Source organism: Schistosoma mansoni, chromosome W, assembly GCF_000237925.1.
Source record: "Schistosoma mansoni strain Puerto Rico chromosome W, complete genome".
Classification (NCBI taxonomy): domain Eukaryota; kingdom Metazoa; phylum Platyhelminthes; class Trematoda; order Strigeidida; family Schistosomatidae; genus Schistosoma; species Schistosoma mansoni.
Genome location: NC_031502.1, coordinates 41,603,389 through 41,625,762, shown reverse-complemented (window position 1 = coordinate 41,625,762; position 22,374 = coordinate 41,603,389). Strand labels below are relative to the sequence as shown.

Below are 22,374 nucleotides of genomic sequence, written 5' to 3'. Positions count from 1 at the left end.
TATTTATTCATGACTATCTCATTGTGTACTCCGGCATAACGTATCTCATCACAGTACCTTTTCCTTTGTGAATTTGACTAAAATTCTTTTTTTTTGAAAAGTTAAGTTACATTAATTTGTAATTCCGAACAAAAAGTATCAGTTTGATGTTCATTATAAAGGAACAGTCAAGTTTGAGACAATTGATTGACATTTTGCAAATTAAGTATTTACTGCATGGTTCTCAGATTTTACTAAGATGTTCTGTAATTTCGTGTTCAAATACATTCGATTGTCCTCACTTGTGTTCTCGTTCACTTCAGTCACTATTTGTTATTCAGTTCCTTCTATTTTATACCTTATTTGTTTGACGATTAATTTTCTAACCTCATTAAAAGAAAGTTAAAAAGATATGTGTAAGCACTGTATTTTTAATGCGCTATAGTGACAAGTGTACACGCTGCGTCTAGTATTTTCGAAACATTTTTAAACAATTTTAGTCGTTAAGTCGTTGGCATTTACAATGCTGATATCTTCAATACATATATCTTTCAATGGACGTTCGTATTGAGTTGAAACCTCTTCCATTTTATCCAGAGTTAAACTTCCTTCTATTACACTTCTAAAACAGAAAATCAACAACACTAATGTTCGTCACAATGTTCACATGTTATTTTAGATAAAACTGCTGACAATAGAGCTAAACATCGGAACTTGTTAAGTAAATTTGTATATCTTGGTGATCTGTGGTCAAGTAATATGAATACTAGTAAAAGGGAAAAAACATAAACTAGCGAACCATAGAATAATGTTGACTTGAGGTTGATCGAATTATTGCCTGAGGTTTCAGGGTAATAAAAAGAACATGCATGTAACCTACATACAGTATTTCAACAGATACCACAATATACTACCTTATAATCCATTTATTTTTGTTGAATGTTTATCATCTACGGTAAAAAAGATTATATATTATAGACACTTTGTGAAAAATTCAACTAATGTAAGGTTTGTGAGTGTAACTGACAAAATCACCTCGTTAACATCCTGGGCAAACATTATAACCTCTTTGTTAGGTTGATAAATAACTTGGTAAAAACGGTTTCACTGGGTCTCTGTTGTACCCTACGTAGTGTTTACTCGTAGTTGTTTTGCGATTCCGGGATTTGAGAAGTACCAAAGGAAAATGTACTTTTATCACCATCTAGTACTTATTTCTCGTTGGTCTTGTATTCGTTAAATAGTACGGAATTTGGAAAGGGAAGTTTCGCTGTCGATTCCCTAGTGAGCCTGCTGAAAGCTGATCAAAAATGATAAAGGTATGGATTTTTTGAAGAGTGTTGGAAATAAATGAGGCAAACAAAATTATGAAATCCTTCATTTGAATTCACTAAGGCTTTATCACGTTTTTATTGTACAGTTAACAATGAAAAGTTGTAGGATATTGATTAAAAAGAAAATAAACACCATATATCAATTAGTTTATATTTGCAAACGTCACAAAAGGTGGAAGCTCAAAACTAAAATTGTAATTCTGTCATCGCAACACATTTCCAAAGTGCCAAAACTTACCCAAATGCTACGTAGTGGTTATCCATCCATTCAGCTGGTGCCAGTGTAATGAGGAACTGTGAGCCATTTGTGTGACGTCCAGAATTAGCCATACTTAGAATTCCGCGTCGATCATGCTTGATGATAAAATTTTCATCTTGGTTGGTGGAAATAAGACGTATGGTTTAAAGCTTTTATGGGTGTCTGAGAGAAGAATAAATACTGAAGCAACTGGCTAATTAATAATAATTGTCCCCTTGTTTTCTGAAATTCGAGACATTATAACAGTTATGGAATTCGAGTTTCTATGAAAATGTGAGTTAACAGCCGCTTTACTTACTTACTTACGCCTGTTACTCCCAATGGAGCATAGGCCGCCGACCAGCTTTCTCTAACCTACTCTGTCCTGGGCCTTCTTTTCTAGTTCTATCCAGTTCTTGTTCATTCTTCTCATGTCTATCTCTATTTCTCGGCGTAATGTATTCTTTGGTCTTCCTCTTCTCCGTTGATCTTCAGGATTCCATATGAGGGCTTGTCTTGTGACGCAATTAGCTGATTTCCTCAAGGTGTGCCCAATCCACTTCCAGCGCTTCTTCCTGATTTCTTCCTCTGCTGGAATCTGGTTTGTTCTCTCCCACAGTAACTTATTGCTGATAGTGTCTGGCCATCGGATCTGAAGTATTTTGCGTAGACAACTGTTAATAAACACTTGTATCTTCTGGATAATGGCTTTCGTATTTCTCCACGTCTCCGCCCCATACAGTAGAACTGTCTTGACATTTGTATTGAAAATTCCAACCTTGGTGTTGGTTGACAATTGTTTTGAGCCCCAGATGTTTTTCAGTTGTAGGTATGCTGCTCTTGCTTTGCCGATCCGCACCCTCACATCTGCATCTGATCCACCGTGTTCATCAATGATGCTGCCCAGATATGTAAAGGTTTCCACACCCTCCAAAGCTTCTCCGTCAAGTGTAATTTGATTGGTGCATATTGTATTGTATCGGAGAGTCTTGCTTTTCTCTTTGTTTATATTGAGACCTACTGCTGCTACACTGGTCGTCTTCTCCTGCACTTGTTGTTGCGTTTGTGATAGAAGAGCCAGATCATCCGCGAAGTCTAAATCGTCAAGCTGCATCCTGCCTGTCCACTGTATCCCGTGCATTCCTCCAGATGTTGACGTCTTCATAATCCAGTCGATCACCAGGAGAAAGAGAAAGGGTGAGAGTAAGCAACTTTGCCTAACACCGGTCTTTACTTGAAACGAGTCGGTGAGTTGTCCTCCGTGGACGATTTGGCAGTTTAGTCCATCATAGGAGTTCCGTATGATATTGACTATCTTCTCAGGCACGCCGTAGTGTCGAAGAAGCCTCCATAGCGTCGTCCTGTCCACACTATCAAATGCCTTCTCGTAGTCGATGAAGTTGATGTAGAGTGGTGAATTCCATTCGATTGATTGTTCCACAATGATACGTAGAGTTGCGATTTGGTCTGTACACGATCTATCCTTACGAAATCCAGTTTGTTGATCGTGAAGTTGGGCGTCTACGGAATCCTTCATCCTGTTTAACAATACTCTGTTGAAGACTTTTCCTGGTATTGAGAGAAGAGTGATGCCCCTGTAGTTGTCGCACTTGCTCAGATCGCCTTTCTTTGGTATCTTGATCAGAAGTCCTTTTTTCCAGTCTATTGGTACTTGTTCTTCATCCCAAATCTTACTAAAGAGGATGTGGAGTATCTTGGCAGTTGATGCTACATTTGCTTTCAGTGCCTCTGCCGGGATGTTGTCTGGTCCCGCTGCTTTGCCACTCTTGATTTGTCTAATGGCCATGCTGATCTCTTCAATTGTTGGTGGGCCAATGTCGATTGGGAGGTCCGTGGGTGCTTCTTCGATGTTGGGTGGGTTCAGTGGAGCTGGTCGATTCAAGAGTTCTTTGAAATGTTCTACCCACCAGTTTCGTTGTTCTTCAGTGTCGGTGATTACTTTGCCTTCCTTGCTTCTCACTGGTCTTTCTGGTTTACGGTAATTTCCAGCAAGTTTCTTTGTTGTATCATACAGTTGTCTCATGTTTCCCTCTCTTGCAGCCTTTTCCGCTGTCATCGCTAAATCTTCCACATATTTACGTTTGTCGGTTCTGATGCTCCTCTTCACTTGCTTGTTTGCCTCTGTGTATTCGGCTTGTGCCTTGGCTTTTTCCGCTCTTGTTCGGCTGATATTGATTGCTGCCTTCTTGTTCCTCCTTTCTTCAATTTTATCCAGTGTACCAACAGTGATCCATTCCTTGTGATGGTGCTTCTTTTGGTCCAGAACCTCCTGACATGTTGAAACGATTGCCTCCTTGATACCTTTCCAGCTGCTCTCCATGGTAATCCCCTCTTCATTGAGTAGATCATGAAAGGCCTCGAACCTGTTGCTGAGGGTTATGTTGAATTTGTTGAGTTTGTCAGCATCTCGAAGAAAGGCCGTATTAAACTTTTGTGATGTTGTCCGCGCCGTTGTCCAGTGCTTCTTGAGTTTTAGTTTCATCTTGGCGACCAGCAAATGGTGATCGGATGCTATATCAGCTCCTCTTCTGGTTCTGACATCTTCCATCGTCCTCCTGAACTTTTTGTTGATGCAGATATGGTCGATTTGATTCTGTGTAGTGTGATCCGTTGAAACCCAAGTGGCTTCGTGTATGTTTTTGTGTGGGAATATGATGCCACCTATGACCAGTTTATTGAAGGCACATAGGTTTGCAAATCTCTCACCATTTTCGTTCCTTTCTACCAGTCCATGTTGTCCCATGACGTCTTCGTATCCAGTGTTGTCCTTTCCAACCTTGGCATTGAAATCTTCCATCAGAATGGTCAGGTCTTTGGTTGGGCACTTTTCGAAGATCGACTGCAGCCTATCGTAGAATTGGTCTTTAGCGTCTTCATCGTAGTCGTTGGTAGGCGCATAGCATTGGATGACGTTCATTGTAATGCCCTCTCTCTCTTTGTTTTGAAGGAGGCTTTGATGATCCTTGGTCCATGAGATTCCCATCCAATAAGTGCATTTTGTGCTTTTCTGGACAGCATCAATGCCACTCCTTGTGTATGTGGGGCATTTTCTTCTTCATGACCGGAGTATAACAGAAGTTCTCCTGAAGACAGTCGTTGTTGTCCAACCTGGGTCCAATGTGTTTCACTGATTTCAAGCACTTCCAGGTTGTATTTTCTCATTTATGCAGCAATTTGGAAGACTCTTCCGGTCTCCCACATTGTCCAGGCATTCTATGTACCTATAAAAATTGTCGCTCTGGTTGTAAGAAGGTGCATCGTCCTCATGACTTCCGAAGGAACTCGGCTTTCATCATGAGACGTCATAATTATTCCTTCAACTCCCAGGGCAGAGTTTGAATGATTTTTTCTGGTTAGTGTTTTTTTAGCGAGTTGATTTTCTACGGGATGGGGTCGCTAACCCCATGCCCAACCCTCCTCTTTTACCCGGGCTTGGGACCGGCAGTAACCTCCAGAGGAGCTACAGGCGGAGTTTAACAGCCGCTTTAGTTGCCTATAAAGCAAGATATCTTGCCGAATGTGGTCTGTTTTATCAATTTAGTTGTATTTATCCCAAAATTACCAATATTCAGTTATTAATGGTAAGTATATAGGAGTGTAATAAACCGTATTTCTCTTAATTTTAAAGTTACGATGACTTTATAGTATGATCCAACCACATAGATCGCGTCATTTACATTCATTACTTATCAAAACATTTCAAGCACATCGAACCATAAGGCAAGGAGAGTGAATTACGACATTAATAATAAGAAGTCATTATATATATATATATATATATATATATCCTGAACAAATCAAAGCACATACATCAAATGGTGTTAGATGAACACACACAAGTCCTTATCATTTGGAGATGTGTGTGAATAAACGTTCACAATTAGTGTGAGTAAATGTAGAACAACCACTACCATTAGAATGTTCCCCCTGTTCGTGAGGTGCTTGCGTGGTATTTTATAACTTTTCAGATGTATGTGGCTGTGAAACATCATTCCTGGAATATGAACATCACTAATTCTAGTGTTTTTCTCTGGTAGTTTACAAATTTTATGAGTGCTCCTAACTCTCAGAAAACAATGGACACTAATTTCTTCCAGTCTGAATGTGAAAAAGATGACGATTGCAAATTTTGTCTGCTATATTCTCACATTTGTGCAACAGCTGATTAGCTGGACATGTGTAACAGAAGATAAAAATGTCCCAACTACGGGGATTTCGGATTGTGATTTGGAATTCTGAACACCTGGGATTATTTACGGGCTAGAGATCTAGTAACATTTTAATGCCGGTATTAAAATACCAGCTATACAAAGTTATACTTCACACCCAGTACACGGATAAACTCTCTAGTAAAGTTAAAAATAAAAAACACAGTGGATGTTTTGATGGAAAACACAGAAACTTAGCAATTGAAAAGGTTAATATTTACTTTATGTAGGTGGATTACCTTCAAATACTGGTCCATATATTGAACGACCATCATCTCCTCTGTTGTACAAAATATCTAAAGCAAATTAGGTCGTATATCTATTTTACCTCCACCTTGAATCCACCCATTTTTTACCAAACGGAAAAATTTCGTACCCTTATAATTCATTTTATATTTTTCCACCTCGTTTTTCTTAATCACTCCATACTCGCCAGTACACAGTGACCTAAAATTTTCACATGTTCTTGGCACAATATCAGAGTATAACTAAGAATTCCACCTCTAAACAAATTATCATACCTCAAGGAGTAAGATACCACACTTTTCCCCATCAACTGATATATGCATGGAAACATGTATTCTCTAAATAATTATAGGGTAATTATTCAACACTTTGTGCGTAATCGATTCTACATTAAGGTGAAGTAGTCTTTTTTGATAAGCATCCAGTGCCAATGAGCTGTATAATGTCATAGGACGATAGTCAGTGACGTTGAATTCGGTTTCAACCCAATTCTCTAGATCCTTTTCCGAACCTAATGGATTTCCATCTATGATGACCAAAACATCATGATTATAGATCCAGTATGCTCCACCAAGTTTCTGGAAATGATAAATGGATATATGGACGCACTTTCTTCGTCGTCTTTATGAAATCCGCCCATTCAAACTCAAACATTTCACATATTTTAGGCTGCTCAAATATTTCATGGTGTGATTCATGAAGATCCTGTACTGATTTATAAAGTGAAACTAATACTCACAGAGGCCAAGAGTCTTGCCTTCTGAAAACTTTCTTTATGAACCAAACCATATATCTCTATAATCATGAAATATGTTATTTATTAGATGCTATGGTTACTGTCCTTTGGTACAATCAAACACCATAATTCACATTCGTGCTGTAAAAACTTTCTTGCCGGTGATAATTACTTTTTTGAATTTTAAATATCACTGTAGATTCTAGTTTTGTATCGGTAGGTAAGTCAATAAAATAAGTGGTTTCGCAAGTATTCTACATTGAAGCTGATCATATTAGTTTTACTGAATACCCCTAGCTAAATGAGCTCAATCAACCAACTGCCGAAGATCCCTTTAACTCCTTTCGATATCAAAAACTACCCAGCTTATGCATAATAAGCTGAGTACGTCGTGCTACGCTTCTCTTGAAACTGATAGCCAGCATAGATAAAACGCTTACTGGCAAACCGACAGCTTTCGAAATATGCCGTCAAAGCCCTTCATTCTTGACTTTTGATTTGACTGGGTTCGTATACCACTTTTCATGAAGTACTCCTTTGAGGAGTGGGAGATCGTCAACCCTTACGACTGAGAGTAAGGTAACGCATCAGATTACGACAGAGGTCTGTGAGGCCTTTCTTTAACTGAAAAAATCTTCGGCGTTAGGAGTTCTGGTAATCTCGAGAAGCCGGTCGGCAGGCGCAGCAAGCTCGTCTACAGAGTTGTTTTGAAACGAGACAAGCACTGCCTGCGCCTGCCGAGGAAGCTTAGGCAAGAAATGTCGTCTAAACAGGCCATCGTCGAAGGTCCTCCGACCAATGACCTCTCCCATTCGTAACAACATGCCCGTTGCTGAGCCATGTTATAGATTAGTAGTAGTAGTAATTGATCTAGTCTTTGTCGGTCGGTCAGACCTCTGTGTCTAAGAGTAGATCATTTTAAAGTATCGTAGGGTTTCGAAACACCACTGGCTGACATATTAGATGTGACTTACCTGTTGATTTCGTGTGGTAGTGCTTTCATTACTGCCAGGAACTGTGCACGTGGAACGGTCAAGCCGTGTTCGTAGAAGTCAGCTTTTGTGTAGCGAAATCAGGCTTCAATGTTGTCGAGTCAAAATGATCTTAGCTGAAATGAGGGTGACGTAAGAGTCTTGATTTTAAATAACTTAGGAGTCTGTTCCGTCATAATGAATATAAAGCATACCAATGAACGAGAAAAATATCGGAAAATATGTAGACATTATCACAACGTAGAAAAATGAAAATAAAAAATTGATATACAATGTTCCAACAAGGAAAATACTCACAATTTTCGAATTGGTGTACCATATCACTTTGGTCTCACCACTAAAGATGCCACAAATATTCGTAGCCTGACGACTCCTACACACGCAACACCTTTCATAATCGGAATTTTTCAACCGAATATGTCAATTCAGAAGTCAGGAATAAAGGAGTTCGAAAATATATTTGAAGGGCTATCGGTATGCCGAAGGGACGTTTGGTCTGAGCTGGCTAGCAGATGTAGTAGACGCGTAGCTCGGCGTACCCACACGTAATCTGGTGCAAAAGCGTGACTGAGCAACTTCAATTAGGAGGGTCCGTTAAAACCAATGTGGTCAAATGTCGAAGACTTGCAGAGTTATTTATTTTAAGTATTTAATTACCACTACAACCCTTATTAAATCTTATACGAATAAATATTGCATTCATTTTGTTCCCATTATTCGACAACTAGTGACTTGATTAAAAACTTAGACGGCATTATTATTGAATGTACATCAAGGCAATGTAATTAACTGACATAGCGATAATATATGGGCTTAAAAGCCATAGGATAGAACTGAAAGGAAACAAAGTAGTAGTGGATTAATTTCAGAGTCTAATCCCACCGTAGTTGGACGCATTAATGGTGGCACGCACTAGAATCCTTAAGAATCGTACTAAAACAGAAACGGTACTGGAACTGGGAGCCCAGCAACTTCACAGGAGTCATAATACTCTAGGGTTCTTCCATGATAAAAGAACTCCAGAAATATATTGGAAAGGTCCAATGTGAATTTTGCCTAAATGCGTTCAAACGGTTCAGAGTGTCAAGTGCTCGATCAGTATTAAGGTGGAATAAGGTTATCAGACGAGCAGATAGATAAATCATGGTATACTAGGAAAGGATACAAATAATTCCACAGACTAACAAATATCTTTCACGTACCCAGTCCGATTTCGATTTGTGCTCTAATTGTAAAAATATAAAAGGCCACTAACTGTGCCCCGTGACAGTAGTAAAGATCGCCCGCGTGAATGATGAGTCTGGTCTGATTGCGTTGGAAGGGTGACCTACTAGCCTGAGTCTAAGTCACACCTTGTGGTAATACCTTACCTGGATTACATTGAGGATGCCACAGGTATCGCAGTTTGACAACATTTTAACCACCAACACAGATGAATCGTGCACACCCAGTGAAATCAAAAGTCAAAAGAAAGGAGGCTGGAGGATATATTCGATAGATTATCGACATACCGAGAAGTGACTGATCCATACTGGTTAGTGATCGCAGGAGAAGTTGAGCACGTTGTTTCAACTCGTGATCTGGTGCGGATGCATGACCAAGCGCTTTCAAATAATTGAGTTCATTAAAACTAATGTGGTCAGTATCCAAAGCCCAACACTTAAAGAGCTATTGATTTTGGGGAATTATTTACAGCTACAGATCACTCCCACCTAGTGAGTTAGTGATGACCCTACGATGTGGCCAGCCAGAAGTTGAAACCCAACGAGTTGGTCGTTGGTAAATACTCTTCTGATAGCTTGTTATGTTTGCAGCGTTTGTTGACTTTTCTTACTATAAGGGGCAATGAAGTACAACATAATAATAAGGAAAAGAACGTACAGTGAGAACTTCGGTTCCTCGTTAACTTCATCGCTCTTTTTGCCGTCTTTTCCAGCCGTCCTGGAAAAGAAAGAATAGATTGTGTAAGTGCATGTCGAAATACACTTGTACGCGCCTAAAGACTCAATGCTGACGAAAATAAGTAAATAAACTCATACACATGCTATAGCGTCACAGAGATTTAAACAGAACTTTTTTCGGTTTTTTAAAAAAAGAAATATACGCATATCAGGAAAAAAGTTTTTTGGAATAAATATATAAGTACAAGCATATGAAATTTTATTAAACATAATACAAAAGAAAATCGCGATAAAGCAAAACGTTAGCTAGTGTCGTACGTGCAACGGTCGTTTCAATGTTCTGGAAATCTTACTCTTCTTCCAGTACACGTTGTCTAGGTTAATTTTTAGATACTGACGAAGTATGAACATGGGTGTTGGCTATCGGATGAGGTATTATAAGTGTAGGAGCCATGCCGTTCGATTGTACCGAAGGTAAATCGACGTGGATAGGATTTCCTTCTAAATACACTGCTTTGATTCGGTCGATAATGATGCTATCGTTAGTGCCATTCCTATAGACTATATAGTACTTGGGTTCGCGCTAAAAAAATTTGAAGGGTCTTTCGTATTCTGATTCGAGAGATCGTCGATGTGAGTCTCGACATACGAAGACATGTCTACTATATCGTCAGTCAGGTTCAACGAAAACATCAGTTGACTGAGGTCGAGTGGAAACAGGTTTAACTGAACGTATTGCGATTGTAAGCCCGCTCGTGTAAGAGTTTAGATCCACGGTCATTGAAGGAAACGAAGGATCCACAAAGTCTCCTGGAGGTCGAAGTGTCGTTCCATGACGAGTTGAGCTGCAGTGTATAGGATATCAGTTTCCACTGCAATGCGGATGCCTAAGAAGACGAGTGGAAGAGCACCGGTTCACTGTGAAACGTTTGAAGCTGATAGAGAAGCTTTTAGTTGTCAATATATAAGTTCTACCAACCCGTTCGCTTGTGAGTGGTAGGCGGTCGTTCGGAAGCGTGTGATTCCTAATAGTGTGGTCAGACAACGGAAAAGTTTAGATTCAAACTGGCGTCCGCGGTCTGTAGTGATGGTTGAAGAGCAGTCAAAATTTGCTACCCATCGTTCGACGAAGGCGCGGGCCACCGTCCCAGCAGTGATGTCCTTAATAGGTGCTGCTTCTTGTCATCGAATGAAACGGTGTAGTCAGGTTAACAGCATCCATTTGAATCTGGTAAAGGTCCTACCGAATCCAGATGAACATGGTCGAAACGAGCACAGGGAGTTTCGAATGAGCCTAAGGGACATTTGTTGTGTCTAATGACCTTAGATTTTTGGTAGCTTACACAGGAGCGTGCTCAACCCCTCACGTTTTAATCCATACCAGGCCAGCAAAACCGTTGTGCTATAAGCTTGATGGATGCAGCTACACCTGGATAGGAAAGTTTGTGCAAAGTACTGAAGACGCTGCGTCAATAATGTTTCGGCACGATTGGGCGATCCCTTCCTGTATATGTGTCACATAGTAAGGTTTTTTTGCCTGTTCCCATCAGTTTAATGCGCAGTTTAAGGGTTGTTAATGATAACCTGTGCTGAAGTTCAGTGTCTTCTTTTTGAAGCTGAGCGAGTTTAAGAAGGTCAATTCCTTGGAAACTGTTCAAGGAACTTATACGAGACAAGGCGTTTGCAGCTACATTGTATACTCCAGAAATGTGTTGTATATCTGAAGCGAACTGCGAGATGTAGTCCAGTTGTCGAGACTCACGAGGTGAGTACTTGTCTGAGGATGAGCCTAAAGAGAAGGTTAGAGGTTTATGATCGGTAAAATGCGTGAATTCTCTGCCCTCGATAGTGTTGAAAATGCCCTACAACACAATACATAGCCAGGAGTTCCCTACCGAACGTGCTGTACCTCGATTCAGTGTCCACAAACGTCTCGAGGGAAATCCGAAAGTTTTTCAAGAGTGGCTAACCTATTTTTGTAAGACTCTTCCGATTGTTGAGTTGGATGCGTCTACTGCGATACTTATGGGCGCTTGAGTGCCCTGGTATGCTAGCAGGATTGCCTTTGCGATGAATTCCTTAATTTTGGAGAATGCTTTTCGCTCGGTGTCGTCTAGATTAATTGATTTGGCATTTCCGCGGAGTTGGTCGGTTATCAGTTTCATGATGGATGCGCATTTCGGTGTGAACCGTCCACAGAAACTTACGAGACCGTTAAATGTACGCAATTGCTTAATGGTAGTGGGTCCTGGGTAATCCAGAATGGCATTCGCAAAAAGTCGTAGAGTCCGAAATGAGTTATGAAAGCGATTTTTGGAATATCGTCATCAGCCATAGGCATTTCGTTATAGGCTTCAACCAAGTCGATTTTCGAAATGTCAGTTGTACCTTTCAAGGTAGCTGTCAAATCGTGAATGTGAGGCAACGTGTGACGATTGGGAATGGTTTTTGCATTCAAACGCCGACAGTTACTAGTTGGACGCCAATCGTTGCTGTACTTGTTAGGGACCATGTGCAAAGGAGATGTTGCGCATGCCGTTCCGAAACGTGATCTGGTACGGATGCATGACCGAGCGCCTTCAGCTTAATTAGTCTGTTAAAACTAAAGTTATCAGCATCCAGTGTCGAACACTTACAGAGCTATTGATTTTGGGAATTTAATTACAGCTATGGTAATATTTCAGTGGCTCCACAGCGGTAAGTATTAATGGATAGACCGATAGAGATGGTTAATCACTTTGTGACTTCCAAGTTAACTTTAAAGCATTGCTAAAATGACGTTATATATACGTTATATATATATATATATATATATATATATATATATATATATATATATATATATATATATGACGTTATATATGACGTTCAAGGAATTCAGTACTCTGATGTATTAGTTGCGTTGTAAGCTGTCTATTCCATCTTAAGGAACTAAATAACCACAATTACTTTTGACTTATGTCCGCTGCGTCTACTCTAGTCGTAAACAACCACCCTCAGAGTTTAAAGAGTAGCATTAAAAGAGATCTTAACAGACATAATCATCAGCTAGTAAGTACACCGAGTAATTCTTTCATCTGAATGTTACTCTTAAAACTACTTTAGGGGTCTCACACCTCCAAAATAAGTCGTGTTTTGTGAAATCGAGTTTCTTACTATGTCATTGTTCATAAGAGCTTATTTAACTCATGGAAAAATATACTTAAAGTAGTCAAAAGACGAGCGATGTATTATCGCTCGAAGACAACTTGAACTACATAACGTCATAAAAAATAGGAAAATATTTACCAGTTTATCAGGACTTAAGACGAATGTGTTGTTTCGTGAATTTGTTTCTATATTCATAAAGAGTACAACGGAAATATTGACGGTTGAAAGGGGGCAATCTTGTGTTTGTTGTCAACTATCAGCGTGGGACGGTATAATCTGAGCGAATCATGGTTGGTTGTCATGTTTTTCTTTGTTTAATGCTTAAGTTTTGGTGGGCATTCGTGACTTTCCCGTTAATGTTTTAAAGGAGGTAGATCTATTTTGGTTTCGTAATGAACTTTCCCAAAAGACCAGGTTGCTATATTATTGAACTAGAACTAGGGAAACTGGACCAACTGCATGTTGTTGGGTTAGATTCTTCATTTTAAAGACGAAAGGGCAGACACAGTGGAAGAAAAATTTTCTGTAATTTAAAAATAGATTTTCTTATTTTTACCATGACACGCTCGTGTCTGTCAGTTACCAGTTTGTTTCTTTCAGTTCATTTAATTAAGCGTTTCATGTGCATGTTCCCGTCTAGAAGATCCAGGATTCATGCGAAATCATCAGTAGTACCTGCATAAGACCGTCTGAAAACTTGAAGATGTGCTCAAGAACAGACTATTCTGGGTTCCCCCTTATCCTACACCTTGGGAGGACATTCAAAGGAAAATCCTTGGTTTGTAAGTATCGAACGGGAAGGTTTTCACAACACGCGTTTGTCAGTTTAAAAATGTTTCCGATAAGTAGCACTGTCAACTGATGTCTTCAAGGAGATGCTGTACAACTGTTGGTCAGTAGTTCTGAGAAGCTTGAGATTAACTTCAGGAATGATTATCTCATAAATCTCCATCATTTCCAGTTATAGTAGTCTACCATTGAGTACTTAGTTAAAAAGTCAAAATAATATGCCAGGTCAAAGATCATTTGTTTCAGTCAGCTACAACGTAGGACCAACATCAAATTTATAAAAGCAGTTACTTCGGTGATAATTTCGGGGTTTAAGACTCATGGACTTTTGAGGCATTGTTTGTATTCTTGTAATTTTCACACCATTGGCTTTTAAACTCACTAAGGCAAACATCTAGACAATAGTGGGGCGCGGTCTCCTTACATGTTTGTGATCAAACTTGTTAAGTGACGAAATTGGCCTAAAAATCTAACACTTGTGGGATTTGTTCTTTTTTGAGTGACTAACTACATAGGAACTAATTTCAAGGTTATACAAAACAACAAACTACTTTAAATTATGTCGAGATGAATTTCAAAATATACCTGCACTAGCAAAAGTGGTAAGGAGTGGTCGGACGTCTTGAAGCTGATACAGTATGATTAATTTCATAGCTGTAACGTGAGCTAATATTTCTATACATACTTTGAAAAGTCGCTATGAATATTTCTTGCAGCAAGCGAATTCTCCAAGCATTCGCCGGAAAGTAAAGCTTCAACAGGTTGTATATTACCATTTTCTGGAAATGCTTCTCTACCGTTGCTGCTACCTTGACGTGGTGGTCGGGCTTGCCTATCGTGATGGAGCAATCGAGCTATGCTGGCTGGAACAATCGTTCCTCGAGGTCCTACCATGCCAGACAGGTCGGTTGAAGAGCGGTAAGACTAAAAGCAGCAATCCCAAGGTCCAAAGGCGAAGTCGTACTGCTGACTGTACAGAGGTGTGACGGCAGTAAGGTATTTCCTAGAGACAACCAGCATGACAGCGATACTGCCTTCCCACAAGGTGGAGTGGGGTTAGAAAAGGTCGACCCTAAAAATGCACACCTCGCCTTATCCCACGGATTTCCGTCTGCGGCGGTAAGGTCCTTTGAAGAACGGAGCTAACATTTCAAAAATCCCCCACAAAAAGGCCGTGCGTGACCGGCCTCAAGCAGTTGTCCCTTGGGCACTGCGGTCACGCTCCCAGGTCGTTAAGACCAACACTAATCCAACTTCTCTTTCAGGTCCCTCAAGAAATACCCTTCCACGGTGTGGGCAGCCGGGAAGTGATATTAGCCCTCATACCCGTAACAGCACACGAGATCAAGTTGGTCACTTTCAAATCCTTCCTTCTCTCTGCTTAACATTTTTGTGTGTTATCCGAGTGCTGTTCTTCTACGTGTTGGAAGTTAGGTATTCCAAGTTGTAGTTCACCCTATAGAAGTTCATTTTCACTCCAGGCAAGACTTTGTAAATATCGCTCCTTGAGTTGAATAAAAAGCATTTTTAGTCCGATCCTACGCTGAATTTGACTTGCATATTGAATTCTAACGTCTTCTAAGTCTCATTGGTGACTCATTTAAGTATATCACAATGTCTTAACTAACAGATTATTATTGTCTGTCTTAAGTTTGTCGCTTATTCTCTTCATTTTAATTAGCTCTCACTTCAACCAATTTCAATTCTAAGTGCTGGTGCCGATGAAGAAAAGGCAGAAACCGCTCGACTTGTAAGTTACACTTCAGTATCTTTATTTTAGTCTTCCTTCATTGGAGCTATTGCTATCGGTGATCTTGTTAAGACTACTTTGGGTCCTAAAGGAATGGACAAAATCCTCCTCTCACCCGGCGATACTGTCGAAGTGACAAATGATGGTGCTACTATTTTGAAGTCAATCGGTGTAGATAATCCTGCAGCTAAAATCCTTGTTGGTATGTTTAATCCTAATTCTGTTTATTACTTATTTCAATTTAGAAATGAGTAAAGTTCAAGATGATGAGGTTGGTGATGGTACAACTTCAGTAACTGTTCTAGCTGCAGAATTATTGCGTGTAAGTTGTCCAAACTGTTACTAATAATCACTAGTAAATGCTGATGACTGTAGTCCTATGGGTATATTCAAAATCATTTGGTAGCTCTCGGTGTAAATTAGTTGGACAACTGCTTTTTAACTTTTCTTGCTGTGTGATCTAACTTTTCAATCAAATTATACCTTGGTTATATGTCCCCTAATACCTAGTAATAACCTGTTGATGACTTTATGTGCTGAGGTTGTCTAAGTCAGTCAGCTACAACCTAAGATCAGGCACCTATATGCATCAGTCCAAGTTGCCATGCCTCATTAGCACAACAAGATGAACACCAAATTCATAGAAGTAGTTACTTCAATATTAGTAATATATAAAAGATTGTATAACGATATAGTACAGGAAAAAAGAATTAGTTCGTATAAGGTAAGATATTAAATAATTCTAATCTCACGCTTTAAGGGAATAAAGAGTGTATACACCCACGCCATTGTGATCGACCAGACCAATGATACACGAAAACCGTACGAGCAGTCTAGAGTCCGTATTGGTCCTGCTTTCTGCCTAACTCAGCCAGTTAAGTCCAGAACAGCCTCTGCGGTATGAATCATTATATTTCAAACATAATGAGTTTATATACCAAACAGACACATCGCGTCGTACCAATAAAATAGAAAATAACATTTGTACAATATTCAGCCAAATGTGTCTGTGAATGTGGGAGGCAGTAATTAATAGACTAGGGATACCTCGAGAATTGTAAATCGTATAATAATAATCTGCAGGTCAAAATAATAAGAGAGACATGAATAGTTTAGGTATTTAGCGATTATGCGATAAAAAAATGTATGCATAGTATTGGTTTATAAATAGATCCCAAAATTGCCATTCATTGTCTTTGTGAGAGCATAACAGTTACACAGATCAATTTCGGGTCTTGTCATAGAAAGTATCTTATTATCGGTAAGGGATATTATTACCTCTAATAAGTAGTTCATATCTCACGGCCTAGCCTTAGTCAACAGTTACTGAGATCAGGTCTTATTTCGGCTCTCTCAGCTTTCTTCCAGCTTACCACGATACCAGCCAACATTGTACGTCCGAGTAGGTGGCATCTGGGTGTACGTAACATCTGTCTAAGTTTATAAAAAGTCACGATCTAAACCTATTTCTCATGCACTCTTAACCTTACCGTTAAACACTTTAGATATCACTGTTCACTGAGTATTATCTGTCAACAACTTTCATACTTGAGATCGTTTGCACTAAACCCATTGATTCATTAAATAATCCGGTGATTGAGAGAATAATTATGTGTGATTCAGTCGGTTAATTATTATAGACTCATAACGTAGCACAGATATGAGTAGGCGCAGGTTGCCGTACCAAATTAACATGATAGAATGAAATCAACAACATTTATAGCAGATAAGTCGAAATAACATATTCTGAGCCATAATAAAAAAGATTGAATATCACAAAAGTATGTATAAATTAGTATAACTTCAAAATCATTATGGAGACTAAAAGCATACATCTCAAGAGTGAACAATTCTAAGTCTTTCATCCAATTTCTCCAAGTACTAACTGTAGTTATTATTTGGATTCCAACCAGGTGGCTTGCATACACTAAAACGACCAACTGTCATCGGCCTCACGGGCTGATGCCACGTTTCGGTCTGGCCGCCCCGAGCTTACAGCATACACCTACATCAGCTGACATTGCACATCAAAATGGTCAGCGGTTTGGCATATGTAACACATTCTATTAAACCCAGTTGGTGAAGATTCACAGCCTCACCAACTGGTTTGTCATTTTTGGCAAACCTTCGGCGTCCCGAACAATACTTCAGAAACAACTGTCATAAATAATCTGTATCCCACACGTGTCTACTTTCGCAGCCCTAAAGTAATCCAAGACGCACTGCTGTATAATTACTCGACTTTTAGTTGTCAGGCGGACATCTCACCTACTCGACAAGTAATGCAAGTTGGCTTTACCTAACTGTGCTTTCTCAATTTGTGCCGAAATTTTGTCAGATACCAGCCCATCAGGGCTGTTAAGACTTCTAACGCAAGTGAAATGGTTGACTATTTGTTGGTGCTTCACAAATGCCTTTGAGATCATATAGTTGAGTTATTAGTAAAATCAGATGTGTTTAAAGTTTAGTCATTATTAAAGTCTTATTTTGTCTTCTGAGTTAGTGAAGAGATATGTGAAGGGTTTTTCCTTTCATATAATCTATAGACCACAGATATTATCCTCATGATATATACCTTCTGGAGTTCATCTTCAGTTTACAACTTAGTTTGTAATAGGGTCTGTGTATCATTTATAGTAGCTGATAGTGAACTTTATAGCCTCCCTTTTACACTACTTGGGACATAACTGCTGAATATGTATATGCCTCGTTAAGCTATCCCCCTTTAGGCTTGAGCCTAGCAATACCCATTATTTTAAACAACAACCTTGCCGAGTTTTAATATCTATTACTTAGTTAAAAAGGGAAATTGTTTGCAAACTCCAGTTTGACGTTTTCGAAATAAGATGGGCATTAAAACATTAACGAAGAAAATGACTGTAAGACGATAAGTTTTAGACTGGAGAAGTTGGAGACACCAGTACATTTCAATATACAGATCATAACTCGTGTAGTAACACTAAATACTTTAGTATCAGTTTATATATGGGGTCTTAATAAGTATCATTCCTAACAGGTTAGTGATTTCATAAATTTAACTGCTAATTTCGTTGCTTTATTTTCATTGTTGTTACTTAGGAAGGTGAACAGTTGATCGCTGCTAAGCTTCATCCTCAAACTATTGTACAAGGTTGGCGTGAGGCTACCAAACTGGCCTTGGTGGCTCTTGATTCCGCTGCACACCAGTCATTAGACCAGTCAGACGCTGAGTTTCGTGAGCGTCTGTTAAGTATTGCACGTACAACTTTAAGTTCCAAGCTTCTGACACAACATAAAGAACACTTTGCAAATTTAGCTGTAAATGCTGTTCTTCGTCTCAAGGGTAGTGGAAATCTTGATGCTATTCAAGTAAGTAGCTAAAGTTTCTATCATGTTTAACAGATACTGCTCACTCATGAGACTCACCAGACTATTCGATTTACAGATTATTCAGAAGCTGGGTGGAACCATGACTGATTCTTATTTGGATGAAGGCTTTCTTCTGGATAAACGACCTGGTGTTAATCAACCTAAACGAGTGGAAAATGCCAAAATACTGATCGCCAACACTCCTATGGATGCAGATAAAATTAAAGTATTTGGAAGCAAGATCCAAGTAGATGCTATTTCGAAGGTGGCTGAATTAGAACTAGCTGAAAAGCAAAAAATGAAAGACAAAGTGGACAAAATTTTAAAGCACAACTGTTCAGTATTTATTAATAGGTAAATTAAAATTTCCACCTCTAGGTGTTTTCATGTACCAGGATGTTGTTTTCACCACAAGCTTACATTAAATAAGAAAGTAGTAGATGTTAAAGGTATTACTTATTTGCTTCACCCACGGGTTCAAACTCCTTCAGGTCGAGCACACATTGCTATGGACTCCTTTGCTTATGACATCTAGACTGATGTAGGTTGATACTAAATCTTCCAGTTAACCAAACTAGATATCTGTAACCAAGATAATTCCTATATTGTTTCAACTGGACATTCCAAGGTACTAGCTTAATATTGGTAGAGCTATTTTGCTGTATTCGCTATCAGATTTTTCTATAGTCATCCATTTCTGTTTTCTACAGTATCCAACTTGGCTATTATCAACTTCATATATTAAAGCCAATCTGTTTTGTTATTTTTCTAGAATACCTTTTTAATTGCATGACAAAGTGCATTACATATCTTCTTATTATATATATATATATACTGCAAAATATGGACTTATAATCTTATTTTCAGGCAGTTAATATATAACTACCCCGAGCAGTTGTTTGCTGATGCTGGTGTTATGGCTATTGAGCATGCAGATTTCGAAGGTGTGGAGCGATTGGCCTTAGTTACTGGCGGAGAAATCGTCTCCACATTCGACTCTCCTGAGACTTCAAAATTAGGACATTGTGATTTGATAGAAGAAGTAAGTAAACTTTTAAACATTCTTGTCTTAGAACGTCCATCACAATCTAAATTAAATAACTTGTTTATCCCATTGAGTATGTTAGTCATCTTAACGTTTCTTCCACTGTAATGTAGCAGTGGATAGATGTAACATCCCTACTTGGTAATAAAACCTTTTTGACTGCTGTAATTTCAAAATTTAAAACTAGCCGCATAATATTTTATAGACCTTTCTCATTTGGTGTTTTTAACTTAATGTATACGATGAAAAAATCCTTGTATTACATCAGCTTTAACTGAACTTCCCAAGATAGATACGATGCTTTGTAATTGTTTATTTAGATGTAGGTACCTTCAAACTTTCTATATATATTTAGTCAGTTGAGATGGTTGGGACATGTGTTACGTATGCCCAACCACTGACTGCCCCGACGTGCAATGCTTTAGGGTGTGGGACCAGGTTGGAAGAAAGCTATAGGCGGCCAGATCAAAACATGGCACAAATCCATGAAGTCACTGACAAGTGGACTGAGTCATGCTGGTAGGTGTAGACTACCTGGTCGGGATTCGCGAGATGATAACAATCGATGGTTAGAGACCTTGAATGACATGGCTCAAAATCGTTTGCAATGGCGAATGTGCATACACTCTTTGTGTTCTACCAAATTCTAATCTTCTGAATTCTTCATGTCCCTATCATTTTTCTCTTTCAAAATTTATTTCATTGGATTATACTCCTTCAATAACATCTTCAAACCCTAATCTTTCACATAATGCTTATACTCTTACTACTTCTACCACTATGGGATTTGAATCGACAACTTCATTTCTGTGCTAATGTGGTATGGCAACTCGAACTGATGTACGTACGTACGAAGTTCTACGTTGTGACTGACTGACTGACTAATATATTTAGTACACTTCGAAGCCTTAGTTCTGTGTTATTTAAGTGAGTGTGCATCTGTGACGTTTCACTTTTCATGTAAACAAGCCTCTGACATTTCGGTGGAAAACTTTTGTAGGTTACACATTAATTATTGGATTTGGTACACTAAGATGCACTGAAGGATAGATACAAATCAATTAATTTCCAATAATGAAGATCCAAATAACTATGGATTCTACCGGTGGCGTTACTGATGAGATCAATCTGCATGAAGTGAAAGTCAGGTCGACTTGTGTCAATCATAGGCACTTTTTGTTCCATCGTAATATTAGTCTGGCAGCAAAATGTCTGGTCTACAAGTCTACGGTAAGAACAGTTTCGCTGTATGTTTATGAGACCTGATCTTTGAGCCACCGATGTTCAGTGACTCTGTTCAATCAATCTGGAAATAACTTCATAGTTGGACAGATATTCGAGCATGACTCAGTAACTGAAAAATCAGTTTAATCTATTCGTCCATAGCACCACATATTTGTAGTATAGTGAGATTGAACTCGGGATGCTATTTAATAAAATGTTTAAATATATGTGTATTTGTAAAGAACTATAATGACTATCGATCTCCTTAGTCAATTGTATATAATAATTATTTAGCGTCAAACTTTTCTGAAAATATTTTATAACTTCATACGCCTCTATTACTTAATCTCTTTTTAATGTTGACTCTACTTGTTCATCATTCTCTCAGGTGACAATTGGTGAAGACAAGTTACTTCGATTCAGCGGTGTTGCTATGGGTGAGGCTTGCACGATTGTCTTGAGGGGTGCTACAAAAAGTATTCTGGCAGAAGCAGAACGCTCTCTTCATGACGCTTTATGCGTTTTGGCTCTTACAGTAAAAAATCCTCGGACAGTTTGTGGTGGTGGAGCTATGGAGATGTGGATGGCTGAAGCAGTAGCACAGGGCGCTGCTAAAACACCAGGAAAAATATCTTTAGCTATGGAATCCTTTGGTCGAGCCTTGAGACGCTTGCCTTCTATAATAGCCGATAACGGCGGTTATGATAGCGCGGACTTGATCTCTCAGTTACGTGCTTCTCATGCAAATGGCGAAAAATCCATGGGTTTGGGTAAGAACTGTGAATTCCGTCTTACTTTAATGTACGATAAAATGTTTTTATCAATAAATTTATTAAATTAATGCCTTTATTGGTAAGTATTGAGTCAAACTAAGGTTAACTCTATTTACGAGTATTTGTGAAGTTATTTTTCCGTTACCTTCTGTTTGTTTTTAGATATGAACAATGGAGTAATTGCAGATATGAATGAGCTCGGGATTATTGAAGCATATGACGTAAAGCATCATTTGGTGACATCAGCTGCAGAAGCTGCGGAGATGATAATACGTGTAGATGACATCATTAGAGCTGCTCCTCGTCGTCGAGCTCCTCGAAGGCATTAAGTGAAATTAGCTTTACTATCAATTGTTTGTGAAGTAAACACTAAATCCATCAGTTGGGATCATGAAATATAAGTTGTTTGTATATTGAGTTTTATTTCTTTCATTTGGGAATATTACTGTTATTCAACTTTTTTCCGAACGTTTTCTAAGGGTTTGTTTGTTTGATCTGACCAGTGCATTGCAAAAACTAATTTAATAATTTAGTATGTCTTAAGAATCATGAATTTAAGATCATTGTTATACTATAATAAGTTGGATGTGAATATATCTATGATGAGAATTAATGAGATTCTGAAAATCCATACTTGAAA

General features: G+C 38.8%; 2 protein-coding genes across 4 annotated transcripts; one reads left to right on the top strand and one right to left on the bottom strand.

The window, feature by feature from the left end:
• Nucleotides 1-388: 388 nt before the first annotated feature.
• On the bottom strand, nucleotides 389-6,845 carry Smp_054330 (putative cyclophilin). Its single transcript, XM_018789735.1, has 8 exons — nucleotides 6,766-6,845; nucleotides 6,636-6,731; nucleotides 6,416-6,604; nucleotides 6,302-6,364; nucleotides 6,109-6,268; nucleotides 6,020-6,076; nucleotides 1,552-1,687; nucleotides 389-601 (listed from the first exon to the last, which is right to left on the bottom strand). The coding sequence occupies exons 1-8, from the start codon at nucleotides 6,829-6,831 to the stop codon at nucleotides 466-468; spliced, it is 903 nt and encodes a 300-aa protein (XP_018655148.1). The 5' UTR covers nucleotides 6,832-6,845; the 3' UTR covers nucleotides 389-465.
• Nucleotides 6,846-13,038: 6,193 nt separating this feature from the next.
• Nucleotides 13,039-22,147, top strand: Smp_054340.1 (putative chaperonin containing t-complex protein 1, beta subunit, tcpb; the record flags this gene model as incomplete). 3 transcript variants are annotated; one of them, XM_018789732.1, is made up of 9 exons in its annotated part: nucleotides 13,039-13,095; nucleotides 15,276-15,344; nucleotides 15,375-15,546; nucleotides 15,590-15,666; nucleotides 18,423-18,692; nucleotides 18,769-19,046; nucleotides 19,560-19,734; nucleotides 21,350-21,731; nucleotides 21,897-22,063. In XM_018789732.1, exons 1-9 carry the CDS (start codon nucleotides 13,093-13,095, stop codon nucleotides 22,061-22,063), a joined length of 1,593 nt encoding a protein of 530 aa, XP_018655147.1. In that variant the 5' UTR covers nucleotides 13,039-13,092. The 3 variants fall into 3 exon arrangements, with proteins under 3 accessions (XP_018655147.1, XP_018655146.1, XP_018655145.1); XM_018789733.1 differs by lacking the exon at nucleotides 13,039-13,095 and adding an exon at nucleotides 13,430-13,587 and having other exon boundaries at nucleotides 21,897-22,147; XM_018789734.1 differs by lacking the exons at nucleotides 13,039-13,095; nucleotides 15,276-15,344; nucleotides 15,375-15,546; nucleotides 15,590-15,666 and having other exon boundaries at nucleotides 18,211-19,046.
• Between the last annotated feature and the right edge of the window lie 227 nt (nucleotides 22,148-22,374).

Bases quoted from the DNA above. Each gene is read 5' to 3' on its own strand.
- Smp_054330 (XM_018789735.1), bottom strand. From the start codon at position 6,831: ATGATTATAGAGATATATGGTTTGGTTCATAAAGAAAGTTTTCAGAAG. The intron at 6,605-6,635 runs GTGCGTCCATAT...TATCATTTCCAG, and splicing joins TCATAAAGACGACGAAGAAA to AAACTTGGTGGAGCATACTG. The intron at 6,269-6,301 runs GTATGATAATTT...TGGAATTCTTAG, and splicing joins GTGGTATCTTACTCCTTGAG to TTATACTCTGATATTGTGCC.